Genomic DNA, 22,883 nt, shown 5'->3' on the forward strand with positions numbered 1-22,883 from the left:
TATCTTCCAGCTGCTTCCTCACGCGGCCAAGTTCCTCCTCGGCCAGTGCAAGGCTTTGCTTCAGTTCGGACACTTACGCATTGTAAGCGGCCGTCCTCTCTGCGGATGCCTGTTTTCACACAAAAGGGTATACGTCATTCACATAGGCTCCTGCGAGAGCAGGGGTTTTGATCCCCTGGCCGGCTCTGTCTCCTCCGTCGGACAGTGCATCAGGGGCTACTACTCATATTATGACAATTCCTCAAGGGTTTCCTAGGAAACATACCTCAAAAGCCTTTATAAGGTCAAGGCAGGACTCGTTCAGCCCGCTCTCGGCAGACTGAATCCTTTCAACCACTGCGCCCATAAGGGCCCGATGCTCATCGACAATAGATGCGTTCTTCAACACTGTCGATAGACCGCCAGGCAGCTCTGCTCGAACAGAGGACGCCGGCAGCATAGGCAGGCCCCCCACCATCGGGGGTGGCTGCTCGCTCGATCCCGGAACCCTAGAGGTCCCGAGGGCCGTATCCATCCCCGCGTGTTCGGCACCAGGGATATGTCCTCCCTGGTCCGGGTCTTGCCGAGATGACACCTCAGTGTCGCGCTCGGACTTGGGGGAAGGGGCCTGCGGAGGCGTCTCGCTCGCTAAAGCGTCCGAGCCCAGTGAATCCTCCGACGAGGACCGGCCGGCGTAGGACCTTGCCGGACTATGCAATATGTAGGCAACAGTCAAAACTACTATACACAAAAACGATACCGGACGCATATGTGTGTTTGGATACTTACGACTTCTCCAGGGGCTGGGCCCTGGGATCCCACTTCGGGCTGTTATCGGCAGCTATAGGGGATGCCCCTGAGAGGGATTTTTTCCCCTCTTGGGCGATTCGGCCTCTAGAGATGTGGAGGCGGTCCTCTTCCTCCCTCCATCAGAGTGAGGCTCATCCTCCTCTGCTTCCTCCTCTTCATCCTTGGACGAAGGATCATCACTGGAGTCTTCGGATTTGACATCCGAAGCCTCGCGACGGCGAAGGCCACCACGGGTCTTCTTGACCTTCTTGGAGGCCTCTTTCTTTGGCGCCTTGTAAGGCGCGGGGACCAGCATCTTCGTCATAAGGGGTCCAGCCGGTTCCTCCGGTAGGGGGGCTGGACAATGTAGCTGCTCCACCTTCTTTACCCATCCCTCAAGTTGCAATGAAACGCGATTAGGATGTCTCCCGTATGACAAGCCGACTAAAGCATGAATAGACAGAGTGTGGCTGTGACTTACCGGGCTTGGAGAATGGGATGATTGATACCCACGGTCCTCGGCGGGGCCCAGCCACGATTTGCTGGACTTAAAGAGCACCTTCCAGATATCCTTGTGGGAGGAATCACAAAGCTCCCGAAGGGTTTGGTGCTCAGCCGGATCGAATTCCCATAGGGCACAAGCTCGGCGCTGATAAGGGAGAACCAGGCGAACTAGCATCACCTAGACTACGTCGACGAGCTTGACGTCCCTGTCGACCACACCCTGAATGCGCGTATGGAGCAGTAACAGCTCGTCGTACGAGCACCAGTTCGGGCCCTTCTTGAGCCAGGACGTGAGCCGCAGTGGAGCTCCGGATCTGAACTCTGGAGCTACCGGCCACTTCTTGCCACGTGGTTCGGTGATATAGAACCACTGCTGCTGCCACTCCTTGATGGAGTCGTTGAAAGCGCCTTTCTCCCAAACAGCCTTGGGCATCTTGCTTACCATGGCGCCGCCGTGCTCGGCGTGTTCGCCACTCACCAACTTGGGCTTCACATTGAAGATCTTCAGCCATAGGCCGAAGTGGGGTGGGATCCAGAGAAAAGCCTCGCACACGACAATAAACGTCGAGATATTGAGAAAGGAGTTGGGGGAAAGATCATGAAAATCGATCCCGTAGTAATACATGACTCCTCTGACGAACGGGTGGAGGGGAAATCCGAGCCCACGGGCGAAATGGGGAAGGAACACGACTCTTTCATGAGATTCCGGAGTGGGTACAACGTGTCTCGCCGGTGGAAGACGGTGGCCGATCTTCTGGGCCAGATACCCGGCCCCCCGGAGCTTCTTGATGTCCTTCTCCTGGACGGTTGAGGCCATCCAACTGCCTCCAGCTCCGGATCCGGACATCTTCGGAAAGCCTCTCTTCGATGGAGGAGAAAAGTGCTTGGGCGTTAGGGCTCGAACAGAGGGGAATGAGCTAGCGGGAGGAGAAGGCGTGGGTAAAAGAGAAAGGAATCTGACCTCCTTATAGAGGCGATGAAAGCTTTTTGTGCCTCCCCACTTGCCCGGTGGAACCCGTCTGCCTCCCACTCACCGCGATTAGCAGCACGGTTAGATTACCCATACCCGTATTAATGAGAATCTCGTGATAAGGGGACACGATCTCTGCTTTGACAGGACGTGTCAAAGAAACCGCCTCGCAATATGCACTGTAGCTGGTTGTGGGGAAACGGATCGAATAATGATTCGACCGTAATAACATGTCATGTCATCAGAAAAAGTTGTCAGCGGATTGCATTTGTAAAATATCATCCTCTCTGCGGTGGCATATGAAGATTATCTCGCATATCCGGACACGATCTAAGTGTTCGATGATTACTTTGGAGTATTCGGAGGAGGAACCCGCCTTGCAATGCCGAAGACAATACTGCGCGCTGGACTCATCGTCATTGAAGCCTGGTTCAAGGGCTACTGAGGGAGTCCTGGATTAGGGGGTATCCGGACAGCCGGACTGTGTATCACGTCCAGACTATTGAAGCATGAAGGTACAAGACTCAAGACTTCGGCCCGTGTCCGGATGGGAGTGGGAGGCAAGCTTGGCGATCTGGATATTATATTTCCTTCCTTGTAACCGACTCCATATAAACCCTAGCCCTCTCCGGTGTCTATATAAACCGGAGAGGTTGGTCCTTAGAAGGCCGGTCACAATTACATTCATGCCATCATAGGCTAGCTCTTAGGGTTTAGCCTCTACGATCTCGTGGTAGATCTACTCTTGTACTACCCATATCATCAATATTAATCAAGCAGGAAGTAGGGTTTTACCTCCATCGAGAGGGTCCGAACTTGGGTAAACATCTGTGTCCCTTGCTTCCTGTTACCATCAGCCTTGATGCATAGACTGGGACCCCCTACCCGAGATCCACCGGTTTTGACACCGATAGTCACCGATCATCGGGAAGATCCACCAAAGTTCATACTTTGTTCTCATACATGGATCCTATCTCAGATTTCATGGCCTCACGCCATTTAACAGAATCTAGGCTCATCATTGCTTCTTCATAGTTCGTAGGTTCGTCATGGTCAAGTAACATGACTTCCAAAATAGGATTGTCGTACCACTCTGGTGCGGATTGTGCTCTGCCAGACCTACGAGGTTCTGTAGTAACTTCATCTGAAGTTTCATGATCTCTATCATTAGCTTCCTCTCCAATTGGTGTAGGCATCACGGGAACAGATTTCTCGGATGAACTACCTTCCAAATTGAGAGCTGGTACAATTACCTCACCAAGTTCTACTTTCCTCCCACTCACTTCTTTCGAGAGAAACTCCTTCTCTAGAAAGCTTCCGTTCTTAGCAACAAAAATCTTGCCTTCGGACTTGTGGTAGAAGGTGTACCCAATTGTTTCCTTAGGGTATCCTATGAAGACACATTTCTCCGATTTGGGTTCGAGCTTATCGGGCTGAAGCCTTTTGACATAAGCATCGCATCCCCAAACTTTAAGAAACAACAGCTTAGGTTTGCTACCAAACCACAGTTAATATGGTGTCGTCTCAACGGATTTTGATAGTGCCCTATTTAAAGTGAATGCAGTTGTCTTTAATGCATAACCCCGAAACAATAGTGGTAAATCGGTAAGAGACATCATAGATCGCACCATATCCAATAAAGTGTGGTTATGACGTTCAGACACACCATTACGCTGTGGTGTTCCAGGTGGCGTGAGCTGTGAAACTATTCCACATTGTTTTAAATGAAGGACAAACTCGTAACTCAAATATTCTCCTCCACGATCAGATTGTAGACACTTTATTTTCTTGTTACGATGATTCTCCACTTCACTCTGAAATTCTTTGAACTTTTCAAATGTTTCAGACTTGTGTTTCGTTAAGTAGATATACCCATATCTGCTTAAATCATCTGTGAAAGTCAGAAAATAACGATACCCGCCACGAGCATCAACACTCATTGGACCGCACACATCAGTATGTATTATTTCCAATAAGTCAGTAGCTTGTTCCATTGTTCCGGAGAACGGAGTTTTAGTCATTTTGCCTGTAAGGCACGATTTGCAAGTATCAAATGATTCATAATCAAGTGATTCCATAGTTCCATTTTTATGGAGTTTCTTCATGCGTTTTACACCGATATGACCCAAACGGCAGTGCCACAAATAAGTTGCACTATCATTATCAACTTTGCATCTTTTGGCATCAATATTATGAATATGTGTATCATCACGATCAATATTCAACAGAAATAGACCACTCTTCAAGGGTGCATGACCATAAAAGATATTACTCATATAAATAGAACAAACATTATTCTCTGATTTAAATGAATAACTGTCTCGCACTAAACAAGATCCCGATATAATGTTCATGCTCAACGCTGGCACCAAATAAAAATTATTCAGGTCTAAAACTAATCCCGAAGGTAGATGTAGAGGTAGCGTGCCGACGGCGATCACATCAACCTTGGAACCATTTCCGACGCGCATCGTCACCTCGTCCTTAGCCAATCTTCATTTAATCCGCAGTCCCTGCTTTGAGTTCCAAATATGAGCAACCGAACCAGTATCAAATACCCAGGCACTACTATGAGAATTAGTAAGGTACACATCAATAACATGTATATCAAATATACCTTTGTTCACTTTGCCATCCTTCTTATCTTCAAAATACTTGGGGCAGTTCCGCTTCCAGTGACCAGTCCCTTTGCAGTAGAAGCACTCAATCTCAGGCTTGGGTCCAAACTTGGGTTTCTTCCCTGGAGTGACAACTTACTTGTCAGTCTTTTTGAAGTTCCCCTTCTTTTTATCCTTGCCCTTTTTCTTGAAATTAGTGGTCTTGTTAACCATCAACACTTGATGCTCCTTCTTGATTTCTACCTCCGCGGCCTTTAGCATCGCGAAGAGCTCGGGAATAGTCTTTTCCATACCTTGCATATTGTAGTTCATCATGAAGCCTTTGTAGCTTGGTGGCAGTGATTGAAGAACTCTGTCAATGACACAATCATCTGGAAGATTAACTCCCAGCTGAGTCAAGTGATTATGGTACCCAGACATTCTGAGTATGTGCTCACTAACAGAACTATTCTGCTCCATCTTGCAGCTATAGAACTTGTTAGAGACTTCATATCTCTCAACTCGGGCATTTGCTTGAAATATCAACTTCAACTCCTGGAACATCTCATATGGTCCATGACGTTCAAAACGTCTTTGAAGTCCCAATTCTAAGCCGTAAAGCATGGCACACTGAACTAACGAGTAGTCATCAACACGCGACTGCCCGGCATTCATAATGTCTGCAGTTGCTGGGGCAGGTGGTACACCGAGCGGTGCATCAAGGACATAATTCTTCTGTGCAGCAATGAGGATAATCCTCAAGTTACGGATCGAGTCCGTGTAGTTGCTGCCATCATCTTTCAACTTAGCTTTCTCTAGGAACGCATTAAAATTCAAAGGAACGGTAGCACGGGCCATTGATCTACAACATAGATATGCAAAAACTATAAGTTCATGATAAATTAAGTTCAATTAATAAAATTACTAAAGAACTCCCACTTAGATAGACATCCCTCTAGTCATCTAAATGATACGTGATCCAAATCAACTAAACCATGTCCGATCATCACGTGAGATGGAGTAGTCTTCAATGGTGAACATATCTATGCTGATCATATCTACTATATGATTCACGTTCGACCTTTCGGTCTCCAGTGTTCCGAGGCCATATCTGTATATGCTAGGCTCATTAAGTTTAACCTGAGTATTCCGCGTGTGCAAATCTGGCTTACACCCGTTGTATTTGAACGTAGAGCTTATCACACCCGATCATCATGTGGTGTCTCAGCACGAAGAACTTTCACAATGGTGCATACTCGGGGAGAACACTTATACCTCGAAATTTAGTGAGGGATCATCTTATAATGCTACCGCCGTACTAAGCAAAATAAGATGCATAAAAGATAAACATCACATGCAATCAAAATATATGACATGATATGGCCATCATCATCTTGTGCTCATGATCTCCATCACCGAAGCAACATCATGATGTCCATCGTCACCGCATTGGCACCTTGATCTCCATCGTAGCGTCGTGGTCATCTCGCCAACCATTGCTTCTACGACTATCACTACTGCTTACTGATAAAGTAAAGGAATTACACAGTGCTTGTATTTCATACAATAAAGCGACAACCATATGGCTCCTGCCAGTTGCCGATAACTTTTACAAAACATGGTCATCTCATACAATAACGTATATCACATCATGTCTTCACCATATCACATCACAACATGCCCTGCAAAAACAAGTTAGACGTCCCCTACTTTGTTTGTTGCAAGTTTTGCGTGGCTGCTATGGGCTTCTAGCATCAACCGTACAAACCTACGGCACAAAAACCACAATGGTGATTTATCAAGTTTGTTGTGTTAATCTTTGCAAGGACCGGCCGCAGTCAAATTCGATTTAACTAAAGTTGGAGAAGCGGACACCTGCCAGCCACCTTTATGCAAAACTAGTTGCATGTCTGTCAGTGGAACCAGTCTCATGAACGCGGTCATGTAAGGTTGGTCCAGCCGCTTCATCCAACAATACCGCCGAATCAAAATAAGACATTGGTGGTAAGCAGTAAAACGATCACCGCCCACAACTCTTTGTGTTCTACTCGTGCATATCGTCTACACATAGACCTGGCTCAGATGCCACTATTGGGAAATGTAGCATGCAATTTCAAAAAAATCCTATGCTCACGCAAGATATATCTAGGATATGCATAGCAACAAGAGGGGGAGAGTGTGTCCACGTGCCCTCGTAGACTGAAAGCGGAAGCGTTAACTTAATGCAGTTGATGTAGTCGAACGTCTTCTCGAGTCAACCGATCAAATACTGAACGTACGGCACCTCTGAGTTCTGCACACATTCAGCTCGATGACGTCCCTTGATCTCTTGATCCAGCAGAGTGTCGATGGAGTCGATGAGTTCCATCAGCACGACAGCGTGATGACGGTGTTGGTGATGTGATCCGCGCAGGGCTTCGCCTAAGCACTATGATGATACTATCGAAGGAGTAAACTGTGGAGGGGGCACCGCACACGGCCAAGACAATGTTGTGCCTTTGGGGTGCCCCCCCCCCATATATAAAGGAGGGAGGAGGAGGCCGGCCACCAAGGGCGCGCGCCATGGGGGGAGTCCTACTAGGACTCTACTCCTAGTAGGATTTGCCCCCCCCCCTTTTTCCTTCTTTACGGAGTAGCAAAGGGGGAAAGGGAGAGGGAGTAGGAGAGTGAAAGGGGGGCGCCGCCCCCTCCCCTAGTCCAATTCGGACTCCCATGGGGGGGCACCCCTTGTGGGCTGTCCCCCCTCTCTCTCTCTCGTGGCCCATGTTAGCCCATTACTTCCCCGGGGGGGTTCGGTAACCTCCCGGTACTCCGAAAAATATCGGAAACTTCCCGAAACCATCTCGGTGACTGAATGTAACCTTCCAATATATCAATCTTCATCTCTCTACCATTTCGAGACTCCTCTCATGTACGTGATGTCATCCGGGACTCCGAAGAACCTTCGGTCACCAAAACACATAACTCATATAATACCAATCGTCAAGAACTATGTAGACATGACAGAGACACCACTCTGGTCAATAACCAATAGCGGAACCTAGATGCTCATATTGGTTCCCACATATTCTACGAAGATCTTTATCGGCCGAATCGCAATGTCAACATAGTTATTCCCTTTATCATCGGTATGTCACTTGCCCGAGATTCGATCGTCGGTATCTCTATACCTAGTTCAATCTTGTTACCGGCAAGTCTCTTTACTCGTTCCGTAGTGCATCATCCCGTAACTAACTCATTAGTCACATTGCTTGCAAGGCTTCATATGATGTGCATTACCGAGAGGGCCCAGAGATACCTCTCTCCGATACTCGGAGTGACAAATCCTAATCTTGATCTATGCAACCCAACAAACACCTTTGGAGATACCTGTAGAGCATCTTTATAATCACCCAGTTACATTGTGACGTTTGATAGCACACAAGGCATTCCTCCGATGTCCGGGAGTTGCATAATCTCATAGTCGGAGGAATATATATTTGACACGAAGAAAGCAGTAGCAATAAAACTGAATGATCATTATGCTAAGCTAACGGATGGGTCTTGTCCATCACATCATTCTACTAATGATGTGATCCCGTTATCAAATTACAACTCATGTCCATGGCTAGGAAACTTAACCATCTTTTGATCAACGAGCTAGTCTAGTAGAGGCATACTAGGGACACGTTGTTTTGCCTATGTATTCACACATGTATCAAGTTTCCGGTTAATACAATTCTAGCATGAATAATAAACATTTATCATGAATAAGGAAATATAAAATAACAACTTTATTACCTCTAGGGCATATTTCCTTCAGACAATGCTCATAAACATGAACTTTCACATACTTTTATCCACGTTGAAAACTTAAACCAGCTTGTCATCAATCACCTAACAGGCGGAGATTGTAAGTGCATCTAGTGCCGCCCCTAGTTGGTTTTGGAGTATTGACGACAAACGTGGTTGAGGGACTAATGTGTTTGTGAGATTTGCAGGATAACACGGGTAATAGTCCCTCACTGATTCGGTTTTTCAACTAGAGATCACCCCTAAAAATGTGTGAAGACATTGAAGTCCATGGTAGTTCGTGAATACATTCACGATGAGGATTATGATGTATGAAGACATTCACTTGAAGACTATGGAGTGCGAAGACATAGTTTGTTTCAGGAGTTGAAGTGGCTGCTCACTTGAGCTAGAAATAGCCCAAGGTGGGCTATTTACTGTCGTGCGAAGACATAAATTGGTGGCTGCTCAGAGTTAGTGCATGACTTTTATCGTTTGTGAGCAACCCACCTCCGAAGCATTTGAGAGAGAGATACTTGCGAGGACAAATCCCAAAACACCCAGAGCCAAAGAGTGTTAGGCATCACTGAAGTCTTTCTGTCCGCGTGATTTGAAGACTTGTTACACTTGAGGACTGTGAATCCTCCAGCTGGTTAGGCGTCGCGTTCTGGGCATCCAAGAGCCATTGTGGATCGCCGGTGAATGAAGTCTGTGAAGGTTTGGAAGTCTACCTTGAAGACTTACCTAAGTGATAGGGCAAGGACTAAGTGTTCTTAGCTCTAGGGGAATAAGGTGAAGACACTGTCTTCTGAGTTCAATCTCAGCCTTCCTAACCAGACGTACAGTTGTCACAGCAACTGGAACTGGTCTACCAAATCCTTGTCTACACCAAGCAATTGGTTCTATCCCCTACTCTCTTTACTTTTCAGTTTGTCTTCGTGAAGTCATTGCTTTCCTGCTTGATTCATTTGACTTCACTAAGACTTATATCTGTTTGGCTTCATACCGTCTTCCGTTCTGATCATGTCTACCTAGCTGCTGATAGTATTCGTGCTTTCTCTGTACTGCTTGCTTGACTAATGCTTGCCTAGTGTAGTTTACATTCCGCTGCATATCACATAGGTTCAGTATTGCCTGTTTGTCTTCAAAGCCCTTGTGTTTTGAAGACTTTCATAAAAATCACCTATTCACCCCCCCCCCCTCTAGCCGATAACTAGCACTTTCACCTATCCCACTAACTGTACTGTAGAATATATTTCCTAAAGTCATTGAGTGGATCCTGAACGGATTGAGATCCAGTGACATGCCATGGGCATGTCACCCATGAACAATATGGTGCCTTGCCCCCCTCTCCCCTCCGTCAGATCATGATCCAGCGGCCAGGGGTGACATGAACATCACCCAGTCCATAGTACATCTACAGTGATTCGTCTACAGGATTACGTCCACAGTGTTTTGTTGCTACAGTGCTCGATTTGGGCTGTCCATTCCAGATCCAAGGGTCATGTTACGGTGTGACATGCTGAAGGCATGTCACTGGATCTCTGTGCATCCTGAACAGTGGCTACACTAACCATATGACTAGTGATCGATGCTTACTTATGTACTCAACTCTACGTCTTCCTACACAAAATCACACATTTGCTGATATAGGGAAAAGTAAGGTATTGGGTCTAGGTAGGGTTACAATCTCAAAGGATCGACACATAGATAAAGTGATGCTTGTCGAATCCCTTGGATTCAACCTAATATCAATCTCAATAGTTTATGATCTTGATATGATTGTCATCTTTGACAAATTTTGTTGCTTTGTCCCAATGATCTCTGACAAATTCAAAGTCTTCAAAGGTTTTCGAAGAGGTGTCCCATGTGTTCGGTTTGAAGTATTGTGTTTATTGCCGGTGTGAATGATGTTTAGCATCATAGTGTTTCAATAAAGCTCCTAGGATTACACAATTCCCGAACTTTATTAGACAATGTGCATCAACAATTTCTTTTTCCTTTCTTTTTCTTTTCAAAAATATTGATGTCCAATTCGTCTGTGAAGCAGATTTATACAAAATATACATGTCGACCCATCCTTTTCCTCTTCTTTCTGCTTAACCTTTGACTCCACGACAACATTGTAAGTAACGCATTCACATTCAGTCTAGGACCTCCTTTGGTGAATATCCATTTCGGCTCCTGACTCAGCTAATCTCGGTAAACAGTAAAATTGAAATAAATACTAAAAATCCGAAAATATTTAGTGTGTGAGGTCCGCTCAAAATTCAGTGAATTTGGACATCTGAGCAGCTCTCGGCCAAAAAAAACGCTCTGAAACAGTAAAAAACTTCACATACACCATTTATCTGGGGGAGCAGCTTGGATGCCCAAATGAGCTGAAATTTGGCATGAACCTCGCGCACTAGCATATCTTCCATGTAAAAAAAATTGGGATTTTTTAAATTTTTCTAATATTTCTTTTGATTTTACTGTTCATGTGCAGGAGCAAATGAGCTCGGGAGCCATTTAGCCGCTCTCCTCCTTTGGTTCATACAATAGAAATATTGTAGGAATAGGAAATCATAGAAAGTGAAATGATGACACATACCTCAATTGAAAGAGATGTCATTTGATGCCTAAGGTAAGAATTCTTTCATTGAGTCTATGCTAATATTTATTTTTACTTCAAAATGTAAAGAATTTATTCCTATCCTAGATAGGAATAGGAATTTATTTCTACAAACAATTCCTTTAAATCAAAAAAGGAGGCCTAGGGCTATTTCTACAGCTTTACATCACCAGATCCCTAGAGATAGATTTTGTGAAATTTAACACCTACAATTTCTTTGTAAGAATTATCAATTCAACAGCAAAACTGGGTCTCGGAGAAAAGAGAAAACTCAGTTGCAACCCTCAAAAGGCAAAAATAATAACCATTCCGGCTACTATTTCCATCTTCAGATGCGATTCAAGTTCCATATGTAACTTGTTCTTGATTATCAATACCGAGGCACCAAACACACACAATCCACACTTTCAACATCTACTCACAAAGCACACCTCTACTAGAGTTCCACTTGAGTTAAAAGAAAGAAAAAAACACAAGCGTCCACAAACTTCAAGATTATTCGCGGATAAAGCATCCTAAGCAGCATCTCATCCCCACTCTCTTCTATCAACAGAAGTCAGTATGACAGGTTAGATACTACCTAGTCAACTCCCATTGTCTTATGAGCAAAGTCATATATCATATATATACCAAGGGGGAGGCACGGCAAGGCCGCCACTAGTAGCCTCCCCTAGTTAAAAGCACCAGCCCAGTTCCGCAAAGGACAGGGCGTCGTTATATTCACGACGCCCATGCAAAGAACGTGCATATGGCCCGCCTCGTGACGGTCCAGTTGCCGCATCCATAGAAATGTCTTCCCTGCATCGGACCTGGTTTGCGTACAGTGTTCGGCCTGCTCGGCGCTCCGCAGAAGCAGACCTGTCCAGCGGCCTTGCCGGCATATGGGTGAGCATGGACATGAGATCCCAACATCTCCTTTGCCTTATGCTGCTGCAACAGGGTGAGGTCTGGAGAACGGTCAGGGGATGGGGATGGCTGGCACGTTATTGCCTGCGGGGCAGGTTGCTGCCACACAAGCGAGTTGGTGATGGAGAACTTGAATCCCTGGTGCATCAACAGCGCAAGGAGGCGAGCAGTATTGCGAGCGTCGTCAAGCCCACAGTGGGCACGACCCTCCCATGTCAGACCAGCCAACTGAACTGCATCCTTCAAGTTGCACCGAACACCCCCATAGACTTCCTGGAAAGGGACCTTCAAGTTGATCCACCTGATCAAATATTGTGAATATTAGAGTCAAGACCAGGATAACTTGTTCTCTCTAAATACACAACATAGGGACTTGACCTCAAAGGCTTAATACACGACTCATTTAATGAGATGGCCTAGCATATTACCATTTATAGAAGATTATTTACTGATTATCAATTTATCGTCATGCATGAGAAATCATATCCCTGGAAAAATCAGTTGCATATGGACAAAGACCCATTGATCCATTTAATCACTTATTATATAGCATATAAACAGAAAGTGACATGATAAATGAACACTCTGCATATATTTCAACTATTTCAAAATCTTTCCGAATAGCATATATCTTCTTCTATAGGACCAACATGGAACAATGGGCTTTGAAAGGAAATCTAGGGTATTGTATCATTCCATGCAAGCTCATTGCATTCCAAAGAAGCCCAAACAATTTATAAATTCATGATGGTGATAGCAGAACATTTAATATCCAAATGCCAGACAATATTAAATACTGGAAAACAAATAACAGTTTTTTTAGAGCAAAAAGAACAGGGCGACCTAAAACTCTTAAGCTGTATTTGATTAGTTTATCGGTTAGATCAAAAGAGAATAAGAGCTACCTGGATTATTATTGATTTGAACAGTCTTAAGTGCATTGCTAAGCACCTCTAACTTGGTTTAGAATTGGCCTTCTCCATGGTCCATGATAGTGTTTGGTTGGGGCTGCTGGGGGTGAGAATGAGCATCCGTGAGGATCAACTCCAAGCCCCCACCAAAGTTTTTTATTGGTCAAATCATATCAACCCGTCCAGGACAGGAGTACAGCTGCATGTTGAACTATAAGATGCTCCGTACGACGAAGAGTGAAACATCTTGCGTCCAACAAGGAAGGCCCCCACGTCGCTCTACACGAGCGACATGGGAGGCAAACCCTAGCTGCCGCCAAACCTTCCCATCGCCCCCCCCCCCCCCTGCCACCGCCGGGTTAAGTTCGTGTGGCAGCGGCTGCGGCACGACATCTCCTCTCGCGCGAGAGGGCACCGGCATGTGGAGGTAGGGGCTCAGTATGGCCTGGTGTGGTGGCCATGGCGAGGCAGGGTGCAGGAATCTCACATCATGGCCATGGGGCGGTGGCTCCAGGCAGGTGGGTTGCGGTGTGATGCACGGTCGGTGCTCTACCATGGGACAGTGAGCGGCGATTCAACCGACGCTTGATGCTGCGGTGAGCAACGGCGGAGGCCCTGGGCATGTTAGACTGTGTGGCCGGAGGCGGTACAACCACAGATGGTGGTCCGCAACAAGCTCGCCCCTCTCCCCTCCTTGTTGTGCCCTCCTCATCCTGGTGGCGCCTTCTGGTGCCAAGGTCTCGAAGCATGCGGCCTCGGCCCTCTGCCTCCGGTTGGCGCACCCCCCACCCCGGCATGGGCTTGTTGTGGGTTTGGTGCTTAGCGTAGCTACGGGAGGCAATGTTGGTGGCTTCGCTGAAGGGAGTGGAGGATGCAGGGTAGCAGCCACAGACGTTGCTTCTAAGATCTGTGAAGGTAGAGACCAGAAGGGGGGGGGGGGGTCAGAATGCATCACGGTGGTGGCTCTATGTGTGGGGGGGGCCATGCCACGATGTCTTTAGAGTGATTGTTCGGGCTGCTAGGGCGGTTGGAGGTCGCCCTAGGTCTTGGTGCACGGTTGTGGGTTCTGGTTTATCGACCAGTGGGCTGCGAGACGGTCAGTTCATGAGGCGTTGCCGTGTGGGCGGTCGATGTCAGGGTGGTGAAGGAGGATCCACAGGGAGTGGAGGTTTGTTGGATGTCGGGGTGGCGGCACCAGATTGTTGCAGTTTGTCAGGGTGGAGGTTTGTTGGACGTCGGGGTGGCAGCACCAGATTGTTGCAGTTTGTCAGGGTGTCGAAGGCTGGGCATTGTTCTTGAGGCACGCGTCCTTCGCTACCTGTGATGGGGCAGCCCAATCCTGCTCCTCTTTGCGGATTCGTTTCTTTCTCCAATGGTGGTGGCGCTCGCGGTTTGGTGGTCGGTGCTTGGTGAGGCATCTTCCTGCTGCTCCCTGGGTGTGCCATGCCGGATCTGGCCTTGCTTCGTGGAGGGTGACGAGAAGTCGAGAAGTTCTCATCAGTGTGGCAAATGTTTTCCTTCATGGGCTTCAGTTTGGCGTGTTGGTGTATTTGGTGTCGCGCATGTTCTCTGCCTCCATCGCATTGTCATCCGGTGGGGGCTTCGTGCCCTTTGTATATGGTTTTCACCCGGTTTTCCCTAATTAACCGGGCAGCTCTCTTCTATATGAAATGCTGGAACACCCCTATCCCTCTCGTGGTGTTACTCACGAAAAATGATACAATGAAATCTACAGAACCAGCCTGTACATCTTTGTTAACAGCATACGATTAGATACAGATTGCAATCAACTTCTTAATCAAAGTGTCAGTCAAACTGGCCTATTATTCAAAAAAAAAAGGTACTAAACTTAATCCAATCTCATTTCGGGGCCTTCAAGCATCCGAAATAACACCACGGTAATTGACAATGAAGAAATAATAATAAATACCACACCAATAAATACCACACCCTCCTAACTTTTCAATGAGTATTTTGACTGGCAGACAGATAATAAAGATCTAAAGTTGGGAAAATCACCAGGGAATCATGGCATGTGTGATTAGTGATGCATAAATGCTTATGAAAGACGATAATATAATCATATAAATAAGCAATCCAGAGAAGAATAGAAGAGCATTACTATGCATTCACGCCATAGTATTTTCGACATGATTTTTTAAATGGGCCTATTAAAATGAAATGAGGGAGTACGTCACACTCACACACGTGTTAAGTCAAAACAAAACATGGTACCAAAGCTATAGCCATATAGATGTGAGATATATGCTACCTGTTGAAATAAGGGGGCTTCCTGATTCTCTTGAACCTGCATTCTGATTCCAGCATCACACGGCAATCCCAGTTGGACCAGGTCACAACAGCGAAGTTCTTGTGCTTTATTCCTTTTTCCTCTAACCATTTATCATGCATGAGCAAGGCTTCACTTAGAGGTACACCTCTGTCCACCTAGACATTTATAAACAAAAACAGTATTACTGACCAAATACACAAGTCAAAGTGTTGGTCATACATTGCAACACTCTTTAACAAGGGCAGAAGATGACTTCATCAAAGTGGCACTTTTCACATTGTAGATCATAAAACTATGTGCAGATGACAGGTTTACAAAACCATATATAGTTCTCTTTTGTGACATAGGGATTTTACTTAACAAATGTTGACTTTTGACAGCTCACGCCGACATTCGAAACATATAAATTATTAGAAATAAAAATAGAAGGTAAACTATGAACATCATCAGCTAACCTTATGCTTGCTAAGAAAGCTAATGTAATGTGACCAAAAGGTAATGTGCTAAGTTTCTCTCACAGAAGGGTAACTACGCTTCTATACAGTCAGTTTATCAGTGTCTAGTCAACTAATGCCCACATCTCACCATGAACGCGCAGGCCAGGTGCCTAGTTATTTTCCCAACATTCGCATCAATGTTGGACACAGAAACAGAATATCTAAGAATTCCATTTCAAAATGTTATATTATCTTATATCGTTGGATCTACGGATAATATCCATCCAAATTGCTTCGCTCTACAGATGGCTCAGGGAAGCTGTTTCCTCAAACAGTCAAAGGGCAGCATTGGCCATCACTCATTATCCACATTGTCCCATCAGCATTCAGTTTCTACCTCGAACTGTTGAGTAACAAACACCATGCCTTCTTTTTTTTTCTTCTTTTTCTTTTTGCAAGGAGATGCCATCTCTTTAGAATGTTCATAATAGCAAATGACATCTACATAAGGTCAAACAAAGGTCTGCAAAACCCGTAGTGCCCTAATGATACCAGTAGTTGTCTGCATTAGCTGTGCACATGACCCAAGGTCAGAGTTACTCACATGAAGCACCTATTAGACCATGATTACTAAGGTGATTGACCCTTTTGCCTGAGTAGCTAAAACCTTGGTATGGTACAATTTGTTTGGTATGGTACATTTTGTTTGTCTAATTTGGGATATTTCTTAAGGAAACCAATTTCATGAATCATCCCATAAAACCAGCTTTGTTAGGTCGCGTACACCACCATTCAGCACTCATATATTAACTTAAGAACTACATGGACCAAAAGATATGGATACAACACATTGTTTCTATTGGTTATTTAGTTTACACCCTCATACTTTGCTGCCAGGACCTTGTTTGGTCTCAGGCCTATAAAATCAAGCAACTAGGCATCAACTGCAGTAGCCTCAATGGTTAATCCCACCTGATTAATGTACAGAAAGAGAAATGCAGAAAAAGGGAGACATGAGCCTGCTTCACAACAGCGTAATTGGAGCTCTAGCCCCGGCCCTGGTGTGTTGCCGCGGCACCCAGCTTTGGCCAGTGGCCACCACCATGTTAAATTTCTGCAGCCAGACAAGTTGAAGGCCCATTGCTCCACTGAAAGGCATGTGCCCCTTTCCAGCTCCAGCTGCCGCCAGATTGATCGTGGGGTTTGGCACTATTTTCTGGTTGGAGACAATTGGAACAGTATTGCTTGTGGATTCAGGTTCCGTTATTTCCTATGTAACCAACTGGATCCAGTATTGATTGAGAGAAAGCTTTCAAAAAATTTCCTTCCGGAAAGAGTTTGAAAGTGTGATTTGCCAAAAGCCGGAAGTGAACTGCTCGGTTATACATTACAAAGTTGAAATTATGAATGCCAGAGATCACTTGGTATTATTATTAAATTATAAAATCCTAAGAAGCAAATTACTAAACACCAGATTAGAGAGAATAACTGAAGAAGAGTGATTCAGTGAAGCTTTCCAAAATTAGCAATGAAACAAAGTTTATATCGAACCCGCACGAGAAATCTAACCGTGAGATCTAGGAAGCATGGGCAACCGACTGGACACTGATGAAGATGTGACTACTTTGAAGGGCCTATGTAGGATAATGGTGGAATTGGCTAGTAAACGATGAGAAGAAGAACTACTGCCACTGTGCCACATGTATGTACTATGGAAGTATAGAGTGCAGGCTGTATTTATCCTGGTTAGCATCTAGAATAAATATATATTTTTTGGCTTACGGAATATGCCCAATTGGATATGTAGCTCAGAATTTCATTTAAAAATCCATAGAAAATGTACAAAGGAAGCTAGTTTCCATGTGTGTACATAACTGACAGTAGCATGAAAGCTCATTTGGTTTCTGCCATATGCTCTATAATTATACTGCATAGATGATTGCTTACTAAGTCAAGCTATTCACTAATGGAATCATGTTGAAAACTAATAAGTATGCTGACTATAATTATCAAACATATGAATATTCAAAAGCAAGAATAGCTCTAACCTGAATCTGTTGTATACCGGTAAGCTCCTTGCAGAAGTCAGTCAAATTTTGATGATATGCTGGTCGAACATATGTTTGAAAGGAAGCTTCTAATTGTCCCGTTGCACTGTTAACCAAGACAGATGGAAACTCAATGATCTCTTGTGGATGTGGGTTATTCTCCTTGTCACAGGTTGCTTCAAAGTCAATAACCACAAAATATTGAAATTCCTGAAGTTGTGCATCATGAGGGTAACCTTGAGGGAGCATCTTCAAGGGGAACTGAACTCTTCTCTCAATGGGGAAACATGTATCCCTATTTATCTGATAAAACTGATTGTCAAATCCATAAGGTTGTGGCTGCCGCAGGATTTGGTAATCAGAATAAACATGCGGCCAGGCATAAAATTCCTGGCGGTAGAAGGGTCTGTTAAATCCTTGATTTGGGAGAGGAGATGCCCCCCATACTTTATCTGCTGCAAAGCTATCATTCTTTTTTTCATTATTCTCAGGAAATCCTTCAATGCCACCTCTATGTTCTTGAGGGTTATACTGAGAAATATTTGGCTTGAGACACCCTGGAGGTGCCTCGTTATTAACTTGCATTTCCTCTGCATTGATAAAAGTAGATAAGAATAAGATAGAACTAATATAGCAAGGTAAGACAGTACATGGAGTTAAGGAAAACAGTTAGCTTGCACATGTAACATGATAATTTTCAATGAACCTTTTAGGGACCAAAATGATACCGAGAACACCATATTTATTATAAGCAGATAATGGCTGAAGCAATTGGCTAAGCTCAAAGCAACATACAAATGTCACAATTAAAGACAGAATCAGAAAAGAAAGATGAAAACCTGATGGTCAATTGTAACGATGATTAGTTAGCAGCTATAGACATTCACTATCTAGAAAAGTGTAGCATGAATTTGTTCCAGTCAAATGGATATCACGGCGTGTACTCAAAATACAGTAGCTAGAGGTCTTTGGCAGGAGAAGTGAGAAATTTTATGTTTCAGTTGGTTCTATGTTCTTACACTTTTTTTCCTGCGACAAGTGCCGTGGAATTTAGGAGGAAGAACCGAACAAGTAAATGAAACCAACTACAGGGGGCCATCCTAAACCAGCTTAACCGAAAACCCTTTAATAATAATAGCTCAAACGCAACACTCTTAACTCTGCCCATAAACAGATCTTATAGAAACATAAATATAGCAGCCTTTAGCACTATCACCAGTGCATTAGCCTTTGCTACTCGTCAATTTATAGAACACACACCTTTTGCTGCGGAGGAGAACTACGTAGTTGCTACCACGTGATGTCAGCCAAGGGCGGATTTCAGTTTACACTGGTCCAAACCAAACATGACTGCTGACAGAAACTACAAGCACTAACCAAATGCGCCATCCGGTTTTAGCAGAAAAATCCACAGTGGCACGTAGCAGTGAGTAGCAAAATTCAACTGCGGATATGCCCCAGTGACCAGTTCATGCCTAAAAAACTTGCTGACAGCCGAACAAGCACCACATCCAATGTTACCCAGAATTGCAACGGAGACACACTGAACCCCCCGAAGGAGAGGGGTTTGGCCTAGTGCCCGTCGTCCCTACCAAAAATTGCCTCGAAAACCTCGGAAAAATCGCAGCTTTGCCCGCGCCGCCACTGGACAGTGGAGAAGAGGGAGGGAGATCAAGATCTAGAGGGAAGGGAGGATCTGACCTGCGCGTTGGTGATCAATCATGGCCGTGGGCATTAACGCAGCGCTGCACCATCCGGATCAGAACTCCCCCCCCCCCCCCCCCCCCCCACCCTGATCGATCCCCCCCGGGAGAAAGAAAAAGAAAAAATAAGAGAAATCAGCAGATCAGCGCGCGCGACGGCGAGATCGAGCAAGAGAGATAAGAGGCGTGAATCCGGCTTTTGTCCGCGCACTCACGCACGTACGTACATGTGACTGCGAGAACCAGAGCGGGAGGGAAGAACAGAGCGGCCACCACCCGACGACCCACCCCCTCTCTCCTCTATACCCTCCTCTCTGCCTATCCCAGCGACGGGTCGGACGGGGATCGGGTGCAACTGCCCAACAGCGCGTACGGATCAGGGACCCAATGGTGGCGCGACACGCTGGTTTTTGGTCCTTTTCGCGGCTCCGGTATCGGCCGGCGGTATAGTGTGCCCAAGGGAAAAGGCTGGAACTGCGTATCGGCGTCACCACCGTCCCGATCCGTGATTCATTTTACCCTCCGTCCGAAAATACTTATCGAAAAAATAAATAAAAATTAATGTATATAGAATTAGAATACATCTAGATACATACATTTCGCCGGTAGGGATGTAAGTGGCAAATAAATGGCGTCCACAATCCCGTTTAGTTAGTTTTTTCTAGCTTGATAGTTCATTTTCCTCAAACAAACTAAAAACCTTTTTGAACTATCATATCATAAGTGGACTTTAAACGGGACCCGGTTGACATCCCTATTCTCCGGCAAATATTTTCGGACAGAAGGAGTATTTTATTTTAAGGGATTCATAGTATCATAGCACGATTGACATTGGAGTTTGTTTTAGGATTTCAAAAAGTTGCTGACCTCGTGGAATTTGCAACTATTTCCAACTTCAAATATGGAGTACAAGTGAATATACAATCCCAGCCCCACCCTTCAAAAAAGATAGACGCGTGGGTCCTATAGGGCGCGTTTGGTAGGTTGCATATACCTCAATCAGGCCCGCACAGGAAGAAAATGACCCGTTTGGTTACCCGCATTCACTGTTGGGTCTGCATAGCACGAACATTAAAACACCTCTGGGCTTGCATCCAGAGGAATGCTAAAATCAGTCGTTTTTGTGGAGCCAAGCCCGCGCGGTGCAACCCTAGGCACGTGGGCGTGGGTGGTTGCACGCGTGGATGTGGTCCCGAGAAGTCGCGTTGTTTCTCGACGTGTCGTCATAAATTATCCTCACCTCCCTTCCTCACCGCTCTATCCCCTCTTCCCCACTCACACCGGCGGCGGCAACCACCAGAGCTCTAGTGATCCAAGACGACGACGACCACTGGAGCGAGTGCAGACCTCCACCGGAGCGCATCGGCCATGGAGGTAAGTCCTTGTCTCTTTGTAGATTAACTTCTTTATATTAGAGCACGCGATTGGAGAGTTAGGGAGGGGATTGAACACATCGGGGGTGGAGGATTGCCGTCAACCGATTCTGCATCGACGGCTACTATGGTTCATAGGTTATTTTTCGATCACACCAGGGGCGGGAATTGGGGTACAAACTTTCTTGTCTAGCCGCGGCGACCTTGGAGTCGCGTCGAGCGGTGGGGGCGTAGCCATTTTCTTTTCTTCCTCATCGTCTTCGTCAAGAACAATGGGCCTTGCACTGTCGCCTGCCGGCGGCGCCCTGGCCACCATCTGCACCTCATCGTTGTCGGCCTCCGGTGACCCGACCATGGTGTGCTCGAACTTCTTGCGGTCACCGAGCGAGCACCCAAGGAAGAAGGTCCTCCATCCAATGCCCCGTGGAAAGGGTTGGGGTTGGAGTTGGACTTCATGGCGAGGGAGAGGTGGTGAACAGAGAGGTGGTGAAACAGAGGGGGTTTGAGAGCGGTGTTAGGTTAGTAGGGTGGGTTACTATAGGAGCGTTAGGCCGGTATGAATGAATGTTGACCATTGAACTGCATGTTGTTCAAAATGCAGACGGACAAGGGTAAGGAGGTCGTGCCACCATTGGAGAACGGCAAGGAGGTCGTGCCGCCATTGGTCGAAGTGTCGGTGCAAGATCACCTAAGCGCCAAGCAGAGGAATTATGGCCACTACCATCAGGAGTCAGGACCAAGCCACTTCTGCAAGGTTATCCTTGCTCCAAAGCTGGAGAGTCTGCCATTTCCTCTGAACTTCACGAAGTACTTCCACACCATCCCTACAGAGTTCAAGCTGACAAACACCGGTTGCGCATGGAGGGTGATGGTGAGGGTGATCGACGACAGAGTCACCCTTGATTAGGGTTTGGCCACCTTCGCCACCGTTCACCAGATCATGATCGGGTACATACTGAAGTTCAAGATGCTAACCCTCGACACGATGAAGGTGGTCGTCTTCAACGACGACGACGTGGAGGTTTTCACCAAGTGCAAGGAGCATGACAACGCCTTCACCGTGGCCGCCTGAGCTCATGTTGCCCCTTCCTTGTTGGTTCTTGGTTTAAGACTTGGGTTTCGTTTAAAACTTATCGTACTATGTTCGTTCAAACTTGTGATGCGTGTTTAAGACTTATGTTTGTGCCTAAGTTTGTTCTGTTGCTCTGTTTTAGTTCTTAGTTCTTCATGCGTGCCTCGGGTAACCTCACCACATCGTAGAGGAGGTTACCACACAACTATGCCGAATGTAACCAAACAAGTGCACTTGTGTTTCCCCTCAAACAAGTCCGCAACCAAATAGCCGACCTTCAGTTTTGGCACATGCAGGCTAGAGGGGATGCAAGCAACCAATCAACATGCATATGTTGGTTTTTTGCTGCGTATGCTCAGCCGAGCCCAGTTGGGACGAGTATGCAAAGTGCCTAAAAATGATGCAGGTACCCAAACGCATCCTTTACTAGATGGGGGCCTTGTCGTGTGTTGCCCACCAAATGACAGGTCATCGGATATGATAATCGATTGAAAATATAGCTGGATTACATATCCTATTGTGTTGGAAGTTGTCTTGAACACATAGTTAAAAATGATGGTGGTAGCCATTGAACAAAAAAATGTAGCTTGCACATAAAGTGTATCTTGATGCATAGAGAAAATATATTTCTCTATTAAAGATAGACTGGATGGCACAATGATGACCAGAGGCAACCCAACACACTGGCTGGCTATGTCTTGTACGAGGGCTAATTGCCTTCAGTCGGTTGGTTGGTTGTGGATGAATAGTTCCTGGTGGGGGTTGGATGACCAGGACCCCGGCCATGTGTGGGCGGTTGCCGATGGATGAACAGGACCCCGAGGAGGCCGCCACACCCCAGTCGGTTGGGGTTGGATGAATAGGAGCCCGCAGAGGCTCTATGAACAGTAGTCGGTGGAGGCTGGAGGAAATCGAC

At 45.9% G+C, this 22,883-nt stretch overlaps 1 protein-coding gene across 2 annotated transcripts; it reads right to left on the reverse strand.

The window, feature by feature from the left end:
* Positions 1-11,514: 11,514 nt before the first annotated feature.
* On the reverse strand, positions 11,515-19,991 carry LOC123069718 (ERI1 exoribonuclease 2). 2 transcript variants are annotated; one of them, XM_044492659.1, is made up of 4 exons: positions 19,750-19,991; positions 17,820-18,409; positions 15,314-15,489; positions 11,515-12,431 (listed from the first exon to the last, which is right to left on the reverse strand). In XM_044492659.1, the coding sequence occupies exons 2-4, from the start codon at positions 18,402-18,404 to the stop codon at positions 11,945-11,947; spliced, it is 1,248 nt and encodes a 415-aa protein (XP_044348594.1). In that variant the 5' UTR covers positions 18,405-18,409; positions 19,750-19,991; the 3' UTR covers positions 11,515-11,944. The 2 variants fall into 2 exon arrangements, with proteins under 2 accessions (XP_044348594.1, XP_044348593.1); XM_044492658.1 differs by lacking the exon at positions 19,750-19,991 and adding an exon at positions 19,521-19,608.
* Between the last annotated feature and the right edge of the window lie 2,892 nt (positions 19,992-22,883).

Source organism: Triticum aestivum, chromosome 3B (genome assembly GCF_018294505.1).
Source record: "Triticum aestivum cultivar Chinese Spring chromosome 3B, IWGSC CS RefSeq v2.1, whole genome shotgun sequence".
In the NCBI taxonomy this organism is placed as follows: Eukaryota; Viridiplantae; Streptophyta; class Magnoliopsida; order Poales; family Poaceae; genus Triticum; species Triticum aestivum.